A 14,164-nucleotide genomic window follows, 5' to 3' on the forward strand; every position below is an offset into this window, starting at 1 on the left:
AGAGATTGATCGCCACTTTATAAAAGAGAAGATAGTTGAAGGTTTCATAAGTGTCTCCTATATAGATTCAAAAGAGCAACTAGCTGATATTTTCACAAAGTATTTAAATAGCAAGTTCTTTCATCATTTAGTTTGCAAGTTGGGCATGTATAATATCTTTGGACCAACTTAAGAGAGAGTGTTGAGATCGTTATAATTAGAGTAAATATTGTCTTTCCTAATTTAGGTTTATTTCTATTTAGATTAGTTTCTATATTGGAACAATTCCTTATATATATATAGAGCAGAGATTGTGTAACAACACATTACAGAGAAATAAAACTCCCTTTTCAAAAAATTTCAATTGATTTTTGAAAATAAAAATTTAGGTTGTTAAAACATTTATAAAAATTTTTAATTTTTTTAATAAAACAAACTAAACTCATAAACATATGAATTCAAAAATGTTGAAGTCTAACCCAAGCCCAAATCATGTATTGAGAGTCCACAGGCCCAAATCATGACATGACAGTCCAAACAACGGAGTAACCGAACAAGAGACACATCGCGTGAAAATGACGGTCCGTACAAACCGTCCAAGTCTAAGATGACAATCACCTGCATGATCCGAGACCCGATGAATCAAAATCCCTAACCCCTACATAAATTAAAAAGGAAAGCTGACTCAAAGTCAACAAACAAAGAACAAACGGAAAAACAAATCCCTCACACTACTGCTTAATCTTAAGCAACCGAAACACAAAGAAAAGAATTCTCCCCTACCTATCTTTCCTTTTTTTTCTTTCTTCATAGAAAGAGAAGTACTAATCGACGCAGAAAACAAAATATTTTCCAGAGAAACAAACAAAAGCAAGCTATGGCTGGGGTTTCGAAAGAGACGCAGATGTCCATAGAAGCGTCTTCGATGTTTCCAGGTTTTCGGTTTTCGCCGACCGACGTGGAATTGATTTCCTATTACCTCAAGAAGAAAATGGAAGGAGCTGACAAATGCGTCGAGGTCATTTCCGAAGTCGAAATTTGCAGATATGAGCCCTGGGATTTACCAGGTTCGTCTTCCTTTCTTCGTTGCAGAATACAACTCCAAACGATTCGATTTTCGCTTTGTTCGTTCTGTTTAATTTTGTTCCGACACGCGTAACACATGCATTGTAAGCGTGGCTCTATCGGTCTCTGACACGTTGATGGAATACAAAGTGATAATAAGATAAAATGACAATAAGATAATCATCTGTGAATTTATTATTATTCTTATTATTATTATTTATTTTTGGGGAACTGAGCGCTTATTTTATAGTTACTGTGAGAATCAATTATTTTAAATCACCCTCATGTATTGTTCATGATTGGACTAAATGCCCGGGCCTTGAACTTTTTTACTAAATGTCCACTATGTTTATCTATCAAAAAAAAAAAAAAGTCCATTATGATTATGTATTCAAAATTAATTTTTGGATCAGGATACAAATTTTAAATTTATAATTAATTTACTTTTTTTAAAAAATATTAAATATTAAATTTTTACCTTTAAAATAATAAAAGTATTTTAAAGTTTTAAAAACAAAAAAAAAAATTCATTAACAAAAATAAGAAAAAAAACTAAGGAGATATTTACTTGTACTTTTCTAGAAAAGATTTCTCAATAAGAAAAAAAAAAAAAAAACTGAAAAACTGAGTTTCACGTCAGATTTCTATTTGGAGAAGTGGAAAATAAAATTGTGAAGTTGATCATAAAACTGTTTCTACTTTTCAATTTTCACATTTTTATTTTTAGTTTTTGATTTTATATTTTTTATTATTTCAAAGTAGGAATTTTAAAATTTTATTATTTTTTCCAAAAAAGGGAAGTTGATCATAAACTTGAAGTTCTTGTTTTCAATTGGTATAAAAGTTAAATTTGGACCAAATTGAACATCCGTAAAATTTATGGATTAAATGGAGCATGTTTATCTTTCGGAAATCTTGAAGGAGAAATATACAAGACTGGTAATCTTCCTTCCAAGAAGGAATACCTACTCTTCACCAATCTTTTTCTTTGAAAATAAACAGTAAAACCGGTATTTCGAGCTCACGTTTTAAGCAAAAGAGAGCTTTGCATTGTTGGACTTTGTTAATGCTCATAAGCCGAACTATTCGATCTGTAGATCATTTTCTTTCTTTGACTCTTTGTTGTCGATGTTACATATGCTGTGTGTTGGATTAATATGCTACCTCTATCAGAAGATGATTAATATAAATTGAGTATTGTCAAGTATAGTGCTTAGGTAAGTGACAATGAGAACCAAATTAGGAAGTTGGCCTATTTGCTGTATGTTTTTAGATGTCAAATTGCATTTGTTTTTGCTAACGTTCAAATTTTGTTTCTTTGCTGTTAAGTTTCAGCTACATGATTCTACCTTCGCTTTTTTTTTTTTTTTTTTTTTTTTTTTTTCCATTAGTATTATGGTTGTAAATATTTGTAGTTGATTTATATTTGATTTTATGGGAGAATGGAAAAGAGGGAGGAAAGCTTGGTAATAGGATTCGATTCAGAAGTTATAGAACAAAGGAAAACTAGCAAGTATATTAAAAGTAGAATTAAAATTTTAAAATTATTTAATGAACATATCTTGGAACAGACTTAAAATAAAGAAACTACTTAATTAGTTTCATGAAGACACAGATTCTTGACTAGTAAATTAGTATGAGTTGGCCTATATATATACCAGTAGTATGGAAGGATTTTAAATTTGATTGTAGTTTAGGTGTTAATGAATACCCTCTGGAAATGTTGAACAATACATAAACTACCAAATTTTCTCTGTAACCAGGGAAATCTGTGATCAAGTCAGAGAATGAATGGTTCTTCTTTTCGGCCCGTGGAAGAAAATATCCAAATGGATCACAAAGTAGGAGAGCAACAGAACTTGGTTATTGGAAGGCCACTGGTAAAGAGCGGAATGTTAAATCTGGGTCTAATGTAATTGGTACAAAGAGAACTCTCGTGTTCCATATTGGTCGTGCACCCAAAGGGGAAAGGACAGAATGGATTATGCATGAATATTGCATGCATGGAAAATCCCAGGTATTTCTTCTATTATAAATGAGTTGGTTCTCCTCTTTATAAAAAATGCTCCTTTTGATATTCAAGAGCATTTCAGATTACTACTTCCTCTTTTGCAATGATTTCAATTACCTGAACTTTGTTAAGATATTATTCATTACATTTGTGTTGACAAAGTTAATTATTTTCTTAATAATTTGGTACATGACATATATTTATATGTTAGATGAGATTATTTTTTACTTGTTGGGAGCATTGAATGATATACTATAAAAAAATTAGATTAAAGAAACTCACTCATATATGAAGCATAATGTGCTTCATAACAAATGTTAGATGGAAGCCCTTAGAATTATGGTTCCTCTTTAATCCATTCTGAATCTGCCGCTAAGCTTTTAGTTACGCATGACTTTATTAAAGCCTATTTATTTCCTCAAAGACAAGGAATCTGTGTTTAGTTAGTCCTTTCTTCTGCCAATTATTTTATTTCATGGTCCAATGCTCCAAGCCAGTGAATATTCTTGTTGATTTTTGAGGATGTGATGTGCATCTTTTTTGAATAATTGAAGTACTGATTGAGGGATAAGAGTTGCCTCCATCTAGTATTCCTGTGTAATGAAACCAATAAAAAACAGTTTTAATACAAACTAGGGTACTTATTGCCTTTCATTGGGGGGGAAAAAAAAGTATAAAATAGTAAAAACATTTTATACAACCTTCATGGGCCCATGCATGAAGTCAATACATGAAGGGTTATTTAAAAAAGATTTACTATTTTATCTTTAATTTTTCAGGTGAATTGTTAGAAATACCCTTCTTTAAACCAAAAACTATTCTAATTGGTTTGGTATATGGTTGAGAAAATACATTGGGTGTAGTTAGGTTTATTGAGAATGAAGTTTGGAAAACACCATCTAACTGGCTATTAGTACGGACATTTAGTTGGATGTTCTTGCTTACATCAAAATCCGTTAAACGGTTGTGGTGATGGAATTTGAATCCCTAATTAAGATAAAGACTGTACTGATTGAATTATTTTGTGGAATTGCAATTGAGCTTGGACAGAAAGCTAGATATATTTATGTCAAAGTCAACCAGGCCTATGATGGTTGGCAGGTGGTTGGTACCATATTTGGTATTTAACTTTCTTTTCTTTTTGGTTCTAGCTAAATATTTTCAGCAACGCTTTATATTTTGTTTGGTTCTATGGTTATATACTTTGAACTGAAGTATGTAATCAGTTTATCCTTTGAACTGCAGGACTCTCTTGTTGTTTGCCGCCTTCGGAGAAACATTGATTTTCGTCCAAATGACAGTTCTAACCGAACTTCTCTAAATATGAGGCATTTATCAATTTCTGAAGCTGGTACGGATCGGCCAGGCACATCTGAAGGGGAGAAAGCGGCCGAGTCCTCGAGGAAATATAGTAGCAGTCATGATTCTCATTCTGTTGAGCAATTTGATTCAGCATCTGAATCGGAACAGAAACATTCGAGTGAGACTCTGCTGGCAGAATCTTCCAGCCAACAACCGGAGGTTTTCTTATTTGCCTACATACTATTTTATAAACTTTTATTTATTCTATTTTGTTTATTTATTTCATTTAAAGTAGCTATTCAACTTAATAGTCTTGGATTTGGAAATCTATATAATTCTAAAGTTTCCAGGAGGGACAACCTCCTAATTGTCAAATCTGAATTCAATTTCTAAATGTGGACATGACTTGATGGATTCCAACCTAAATAAAATACTAATTTCATGTTCTTACTTAAATTCCAGGATTCTGTTAATGAAGAAGAGTTTTATGCTGATATACTAAATGATGATATAGTTAACCTAGACGAAACTCCGTTGACTGCCATTCCTGAGCTCCTACCAACGCTTGCCAATAAGCCTGAGGTTCAGACACAAGCTCAACAACAGCCTATGGAATTAGTTGTTTCAGGTGCACCTCCTTTGCAGTCGATTCCTATCCAAGGGACAGCAAACAGAAGAATTAAGTTGACGCAAATACCTGAGGCATCTGAAGGCAACATCAACAAGTATCCTTCACAGAAAAAGAAAACTAAATTACCAAGTTCAGAGGAGTCACCAAAATGTGTGCTTGGTTTTTCCAGTCGAAGACTCATTTTTATAATTTTAATTATTCTGACTTTGCTGATTTCGTTATCGTCCTTGTCGGGACGCTGCCTGCATAAAATGAATCACATATGTTGCCATGTTGAAAGCCTTCTGGGACTCTAAACTTGGCAGCATTGAAATTGTAAACAATGTCAAATTAGCAAGCAGCTTCCTTTTCTTTTATATTTTCTTTTTTTACTCAACAATGTTATTGTAATGTTTAATAATATTGTACAAGGGTTAGCATCAAAAGGACGACAATTTGACTTGTGGCATATGCCAGTTTTCTAAAGTTTGCGGAAGGGTGGGGCTATTTTTGAACTCCGGACCAATTATTAATTAAGTTTACTCGCGTTATGTTGCGGGTAACATCTGAAAATATATATGCATATATAATGATTAAATTAATAAACTAAATTTTTTATTTTTTAGAAAAATATTTCTAATTTTTTTTGAATAATATTTAAATTTTATATAAATATAAACTTTTATAAAACTAAAAGATTAATAAGAGAAATATTTGTAAAATAACAACAATATGGAAAGAAAATTGAGATTAATATGAAAAATATTTGTAAAATAATAATATGAAAAGAAAATTGAGAGGAGACTGTAAAACCATAGACAATTTCATTTCTATTCAAGTATATTTCTTTATACAAAATGTCTCTATTTATAAGCTCTTGATCATAAATATACATTTGAAAGTTACAAAAACATAAATAGGATAATTATTATTCATAACTATTAGAGAATTTGAGAATTAGGTCTCTTCTAGAATTAATTGGATATATATATATATATATATATATATATATATATATATATATATATATATATATTAGAAGAGAAATAATTATAATTAGATACGAATAGTGAGAATTCTATGTTATGTATTAATTAGAGTTTATTTAGAAATTTAATATCCTTCAATATATCTTTTCATGTCCTTTCATGTCCAATAAATGTTATAGTTGAATTTGAATAGATGAACTGCGTAAATGTGAGCTCTAAGCTCAAATGGGTGGACTAGACTGCCTAAATTGGAATAGGTGGACTGAATCCATTTTAATATTGAGTTGCTTCAACTCGGCGTGAACTGCTTTAAGGTCGAATTTATTGAGGATTGTTTAAGTCTGAATTTATTTAGGACTACTTAAGTCCGAAATTATTGAGGACTGTTTAAGAATGAATTTATTGAAACGGCTTAAGTCCGAATTTATTAACCTCCATTTGATCATGCTACCTGCTTTTATCATGATACAGAGTATAAAAGTTCTCGACAACCAACTAATTAACAAAAATTGCTTTAATAAATAAATACAGTTAACTTATTATTAATCTATTTAAATTTTCACTGGCTATGGTAACTTACCACCTTCTCACCCACAAAAAGAGGATAAAACATATAGTTCGAGACTAAAAGCAATGATATAGTTGGCTAGATGACGATGAGATTACAATGTAATGTTATAAAGCAATATACTATTTTCAATCTTTTGAAATATCAAAGCAAAATAGTCTTAAAAATTCATTAAAACATCAACTATTATCAAACTATAAATAGTTAAATATTGCAAACACTAGTGGTGGTACATCCAGTAAAATTGTTTCTAGAAAGGCTTGTGATAACAATTTGAGTCGAATTTTCAAACTTTAGAGGAAATATTACTCATTACTCCTAACTATATTCACTTTAATTGCAAATGTCAAATTATTTGTTTGCAATATCAAAATAATTGAACAAAAATAAACATACCAAAATTTTATATGGTTTTGCCTAATAGATAATATCTTAGTTTCATTTTTTATTTTTTTATTGGACCACTAATTTTCATAATAAAATGAATGCCTGATATTTAGAATTTCAAAAAATAGACTATTTTTGGCTTCTAAAAGTAAGGAGTAAGAGTAGAAGTTCATGTATAATTATTGTAGTTATATTTCAAAATGTGAATACTTGACCATGGGAAAGCAACCAAATGTAGAAAAGAAAATAAATATGATTTCTTGACAATTAGCAAAGCAACTAAGCTCATTTAGCAAAAAGAAAGAACTCTGGGACCATAAAGAGCAGCTTCTAAGTGCAGATAGACAAAAGCACACAGGCACCAAGGGTCTCCATAACGAATTCAATAAAATTCAGAAACTATGATAAAAAAGAGACAAAGGAAACCATTTATGGCTATTTCATGAAGACATCACAAGTAAATGATATAGTCTTTTGAAAGAACAAAGACAATACAGAAAATTAAAAATAACATCAATCACAGCACAAATTAAAAAATTCATCTACAAATAATGTAGAAGTCAGTATAGAGTTGTGCAATTGAGAAATACAAGAAAACTAAGGAATTCAAATATAATCATATGAGCAAAAACATGAAATAGCAGTACAGAACTTTCAAATTAATGTCTACAACTATGTATCTATACATTCAATTCCTTAAATTTAATAAAGCTTAAATAGAACATCTTGCGTCGATTATCAATAATTCTCCAGAAACTAAAAACACAAGAATCAATCAACTCGAACAATCAAGTAGCTCCTACACAGCCAACCGCATATTCATTCAAAAGTATTTTATCCTACAACATCAAACGAAAGAAACTACTATTGGATGATTCTCAGCTAAAAAAAAGAAAATATATATGTATTAAGCTTATTTCATAGCCTTTAAAACTCATGTAATCAGGTACAAAACTTGCTAAAATCTTCAAATCCCCTATAGTGTGATTCTCACAATCAACATATAAAAACCCCAACCATGGCTTGATTAAATCAAAGATAGATCCTAAAATAACAACTGCTAACTAGTAATAAAGGGATATGCAATTTAACTGAAACCCTAATTGAAATCAATACTAAAACTTATATTCAATATATATGTTTTATACCAAATAGAGAAATTTAATGCAATAAAACAAAGATTCTCAAAAATTGAGGAGAACGAGCAAAGAACTTACAGCGATGATGTTGCGCTCGCACGAAGGGATGTAATCAGTGTCGGTGATAAAGTTGGCAACGGACTCGAAGAATTTGCCTATCTTTGCTTCCATGGTATCAATATGTTATGTTTCTCTGTTTTTCATATTTCCAAAGCAAATAGCGAATATCAGAAGAGAAGAGGAGACAGGATACTCGATTGCTAAATGCAACTGTCCATGAAAGGCATGATCGGCCAACAGTAAGAGTTTTTTTTTTCCAGAAAAGAATACGCAGGCGTCCTGCCCAAAAGGGTGGTTGTGTCCATGATGTTTTGCATGCGCGTGCATCACAACAATGTGCATTCCACCGCCCTCCTCTTCCCCAAATTCCTTCTCGTTCGGTCCACTCCGGTCTTTAACATCCATAGAAGGAACAATGCCCGAATCCGGACCTGCATCAATCGACACTACCCGCACTTGCTCCTCACTTGTCCGGTTCAGGCCCTACTTTCTCTCGTAATATTGAGTGGCCAAAAAATCCACAAGTAGAGTCAATAACGCTGCCATTATAGCAAAAAATTCGGCAAATGGGGACTTCGACCAAGGGTATTTGGTCAGGTAAGGATTTCGAAGGGCTTCCGACCCGCCCGATAGCATGTGAACGAAACCAGTGGCGAGAATTATAACGGCCGCGAGAGCCTTTGCGACAACAAAGAGGCGGCCATCTGTATGTAGGAAACGGCGTTGCTTTCCAAGGAGAGGATAGCAACGCCAGCTGCACCGGCGAGGAGAATCGATGCAATGGCGAGGGGTTTGAGGAGGAGCGCGGCAGAGTCATCTCGGCAAGCTTCGACTTCGGTTGATTCGCAACTCGTATTAAACATGGATTCAGAAATCCCTTGAAGTAGAGGATGCATGTCTTAGTGCCAATGAATAGTTCCAATGCTAAGTGCAGTAAACAGAGGTAAATTGAATAGTTCCAATGAGTAGAGCCACGATTTGCCAGCCACCTTTGCTGGGTACGATAGAGGTATCGAAAATACTTTTACTTTATTTTTTCCTGGATTATTAGAATTAGAAACATGCAAACATTAGGGTAGAAATTAGAAATTAGATTAGATTTTACTTGATTTGAATGATTTGGGCATTTTGGGCTTGTGACAGGCCGCTATGACGTGCGTCACTGGCATGTGGTGTGCGTCACAACAGTTGTGGCGTGCATCTCTTTAAGTGCTGTTTGGCTAGACAGGCGTGCTCCACAGGGCTTGTGGCGTGCGCCACTTCTCTGTGGCTCGTGCCATAGTGCCTATGTGACACCGTGTTTTTTGCAATTTTTGTCATCTTTCCTCACTTACCTGCATCAAAACATAAAAACACGTGTCTTTGCCTTTTATTAGCATACTTACAATGATTTTTTTTTTTTTTTTTTTTTTTTTTTTTGCAAAAGGGCGGTAAGCGCGGGAAATCCAGCGGGAACACTTATGCGGCTGGTAAATGGTTTGATCGTCTGCCCGAGCGGGTACAGGAAGGCATCCGAGAGACAGCTTTCGGTCGCTTTGTGGACACTCTTCCTAGGGTGCAGGGGCAGACTTTGCCGTCTAGCATATTGGCGCTAATGGAGCGGTGGATGGATACCACACATACATTCCATCTGCCGTTCGATGAGATGACCACCACGAGGATAGACTTTGCTGCTATTACGGGACTGCCGTTCAGACGACGGTCAGTGGTCTTTGATGAAGTATGAGGACACTGCACCGTCTAGGCTTGCGGGTGAGCCTTCGGGCTGCTATTGGCATGGAGCCCACCATTTTTTATTAGAGGGTTAGATATGAGAGCATCTATTCTTACTATCAGGAGATGCCCCGGGAGCAGTGGTGGAGATAGAAGTGGATGTGGTGGCTCGAGCCTACTTATTCTATTTACTATCGACCACTTTATTCACGAACCATGGTAACGGCGCAGATTTGGCATTGCTTCAACCACTCTAGGACTTGGATGCCACCAGGCAATTCAACTGGGAGTTGCCGCCCTGTCTTACCTGTACTATGGCATGGACCTATGTGTCCGAGGAGCACACTTAAAGGTCAGCTACAAGCAGGCCATCGAGGTATAAAATCCCATCTTCCGGTTATTGTCTGTTTTCTGCTTTTATTCTTGCTCTTCCTCTTATTTACTGATTTCTGGGTTATTTATGATGCAAATCTGGGCTTGTGAGCACAAAGTCCTTCCCATGCCTAGTTTGTTTGGCTTCGAGGGCAGGGTAAATGCAAGAACTATTTGTAGATGATTTTTCCTTCTTTTTCCTTTATGCATTTTACAGATACATAGATATCCATTGGGAGATGCAGCTGACTTTCTCGATTTTTTCAGGCAGCTATCGTCTATCAGCATAGACATCTCCTCCTTCTAGGTTTGTTCTATGATATGTATTACCTCGGAGAGAGAGTATAAGAGTGGGATCTTGGCCCGGATTGGAGGAGAGTCCCTCACGATGTTCCATCCTACATGTTGGCGATGAGATCCATCCAGTTGGCGCAGGACATTAGAGTTACTCAGAGAGGGTCAGTTGCTACAGATCACCTGGCAGCCTTTATGATCGACACTTATACTGTATTTGTGGGGGCTCAGCTCCTGGTTCACGTCCCTCCTCCGACTAAGTTTGATCCTTTCACTAAGGAGGAGGAGCTAGATAGAGGCCAGGGCACTGCCCTGGTACAGATGGATTTCAACTCTTTTATTCTATTCGTTTCCTTGCCCTAGTGTCGTCCATTCATAAACTGTGCCTTATTCTTGTAGCAGCAGCAGCAACGCGGTAAGCGCTTGAGGAGAGGTTTGGTGGCAGAGCTTTGAATACGGTTGTAGTTGCAGGCACGCCAGAGCATAGGCCAGGTGCCTCGTTCTCCTTTATTCTGGACAGCACAGGTCTGCCTAAGTAGGGCATGCTAGAGATGCATCTTGTGAGGCTGTACCGGATGTCACTACCGGACTGTACCCATATGAGTAACTTCTACTCTTTTTTCTAATATATGCTCTTTATTATTCTGCTTGCTTATTGTTTGCCCCTGCCCCTGTGTTATTCTACAGGTGTCCATTGACAATTACAATGAAGTGCGCCAGTTGTATGATGTAGCGTGCTTGAAGTTGGCAGTGGCGAGGCTCTTGGATGAGCGCGTATCTGTAATATAAATAATACAAGAAAAAATATGCGATGCCTATACCATGAATGCATGAGATGCAATTACTAATATCTATGAATGTGTGCAGAGAGTTGACATGGCGCCTCCTGTTAGTCGGGGTCGGGGGATGCAGCGCGGCAGGCGTGCGGGTCGCGGGGCTGGACGCAGGCTGGTGATCATTAAGGAGACCAAGGCGTCTAGTAGTGAGGATTCAGAGGAGACGGCTTCCAACATGTCTTGAGCTTATTGCCTAAGCTTATTTCTGCCTTGTGTTTCTCTTTTCTTTTTTCTTGCTTTCCTGTACTCGGACCCAGTTTGGGGAATTTTTATAAAGAATGATTATTTCTTTTATGAGGAGGCAAATGCCAACATTTTTATATATTTTTTTAGTGATATTAGTGTATCTGCCCCTTATAGTTGATTATTGCATCGCTTGTTGATTCTGGGAATTGAAAAACAACAGAACAGTATTTTTTGCCAACTGACTGTTGGCTAGTGGCGTTCACCAATATGTTGTGGCTTGCACCACATAGTGGTGTGCGCAACTAGTGTTGCAGTGGCAGCCAGCTGTCAATTTGTCCTTTCTTTTCTTGCCATCAAAAGTCCATAATACACTTACAGGCTTCAAAAGCTCTTCTCTCTTATTCCAGACAAAGCTGTCACTCAAAAAAATTTCTTCAAACTTCTCATTTCTTCCCTATTTTCCATGGATCGGTCCTTGGCGCCTGCATTTGAAGCACTATTCTGCAGTCTTAGCCATGAGGATTGAGATTTACGGTCACCATTCGAACTCAACAGGTTGAGCTACTACTGGAACATTCGAGTTCCTTCCAAATTGCTACAATGGTTGATAAACCACTTTGATCCTTCAGATAATTTATTTCATCATAACGACTTTGAGATCTGTCCGTTATTTGAAGAACTCAGCATCATCTCTAGGAGAATACCTGTGGTTGATGAAATTCCTGCGGTGCCCCGGCTGGACATAAACCATGTTGCGTTGATTCTGCCTGTCTTGGGTTTCTTGGCTTATGAGATTCCATCTTACAATTTTAGAGCTGATGTCGTGCCCCTACGACCGCTTGTAGAATTGTTTACTCTACTTGTGTGTATGAAAGTCACCCTTTTGAAGTTAATAACAATGTGCAGGTATTCAATGTAAGGCTTCGGCCTGTCTTCCTTAACTTCTCAATCACCATTAGCATGCTCAATGACCAGTTTAGAATCACCAATAACCTCAACTTCTTCAGCTTTAACTATAAACAGAGCTTCTAACCCAAATAAGCAGGCTTCATATTTTGCCATGTTATTTGCAACTACAAATTGTAATCTCTTCAATATTAGGATAACTTCTCCTTATGGAGATTTAGCAAAATGCCTACTCCAGCCCCCTTGCTATGAGCTCAACCATCAAAGTAGAGCTTCCATTCTTTCTTCTCTATTAGATTCAGATGTTCATCGGGAAAGTCAATCTCCCATTCCTGACTATCTTCCACTAGATCTGCTGCTAAAAAGTCTGCAACTACTCGTCCTTTGATGGTTTTCTTCGTGACATATTTAATATCAAATTCTGACAGTAGGATTAGCCATCTTACTAGTTTCCCCACTAGTGCTGGTGTCCCATATAAATATTTGACCGGATCCATTCTTGATACTGCTATCACCTTATAAGACTGAAAGTAGTGTTGAAGTTTTCTGGTAACCCATACCATTAGTAAGCAAGTTCTTTCAATCAAGTTATATTTCTGTTCATTTGGAAGAAGCTTTTTGCTTAAGTAATCCACAGCCTTCTTAACATCGGCCTCATCAGCTTGTGCTAACATGGCTCCAATTCAAGCATCTTCAATTGTCAAGTATAGAATTAAGGGTTTCTCTGCTTTGGTGGGCACAAAACTAGGGGCCTTGACAGATATTACTTGATTTTGTAAAAAGCTGTCTGGCAGTGGTCATTCAATTTTATTAGCTGATCTTTTCGTAAAAGCTTGAAGATTGGATCACATACTATAGACAACTTCGATAGGAACCTGCTGATATCCTGAATCTTTTCCACAAAGCTTCTCATTTACTTTTCTGTCTTGGGCTGTGTAGACACTTAAATTTTGCCCTTAAAAGGTTCAGTGATGATATACTATTTTTCGCATAAAATTGGATAGGGATTCTCGATAGTCTAGTTCTCAGACCAATGGTCCGCGACTAAAATTATCTATGTGTTTAACTATTTTTATTTTTTTCGAGTCACCGAGAGTTTCGCAAAGAAACCGAGCCTGGGAAGCACATCGGGCCCGCCGATAAATTTTTTGGTGCACCACCTCATTTCGCGTGCCATCCTATTCGATTTTATAAAAATGGATCCGGTCCCGTTGCGGAGCCTGAAAGTGGCATTTTCGTCACTTCAGCCCTAAATGGGGCTACCCTACCTTCAAACGTCTATAAATAGGCATTAGGGGTGAGTTTTAGGGAGGATTTTGGGGAAACTAAGGGGAGACTCTTGCATTTTTAAAACTCAACCTAAAATCCAAAGGCAACTAGTGTTAACCTTGGATCCAAGTTGAGATTTGTTGTTTAATCAATCAAAAAAAATCCTTGAGATCAATCTAAAATCCTAAAAACACATACTTTAATCCTAAAACTCGGACTATTGGATTGAGAACCAAGGAGTTGGGTTTCTTCATCCATTTTTCATCCAATCTTTAAGTGAAACCATCAAAGGTAGTTTTTGAGAACCTTTAATCTCTACTCTCATCTTTTTCTTTTCTTTTTTTGGTGTTTAAAACACCTTTTCTGGGTTTGGTTGTGAGGGAAACTTAGGATAAACCAAACAGGGGCTTCTGACTGCTGTGGCATATGGCCAATAGTAGTGGCATGTGCCACTTCCTAGTGCCTTACGTCACTAGCG

At 36.0% G+C, this 14,164-nt stretch overlaps 1 protein-coding gene and 1 pseudogene across 1 annotated transcript; one reads left to right on the top strand and one right to left on the bottom strand.

Moving 5' to 3' along the window:
- The first annotated feature begins 589 nt into the window (after nt 1-589).
- Nucleotides 590-5,436, top strand: NAM (NAC domain-containing protein 40). The gene is made up of 4 exons (XM_012223578.4): nt 590-1,046; nt 2,808-3,061; nt 4,301-4,576; nt 4,820-5,436. The coding sequence occupies exons 1-4, from the start codon at nt 857-859 to the stop codon at nt 5,282-5,284; spliced, it is 1,185 nt and encodes a 394-aa protein (XP_012078968.1). The 5' UTR covers nt 590-856; the 3' UTR covers nt 5,285-5,436.
- Nucleotides 5,437-8,173: 2,737 nt separating this feature from the next.
- Nucleotides 8,174-9,006, bottom strand: LOC110010093 (fe(2+) transport protein 3, chloroplastic pseudogene; annotated as a pseudogene).
- Between the last annotated feature and the right edge of the window lie 5,158 nt (nt 9,007-14,164).

The sequence above is a fragment of the Jatropha curcas genome, chromosome 1, assembly GCF_041381405.1.
Source record: "Jatropha curcas cultivar XTBG-Jc1 chromosome 1, XTBG_Jcur_1.0, whole genome shotgun sequence".
NCBI classification, from domain to species: domain Eukaryota; kingdom Viridiplantae; phylum Streptophyta; class Magnoliopsida; order Malpighiales; family Euphorbiaceae; genus Jatropha; species Jatropha curcas.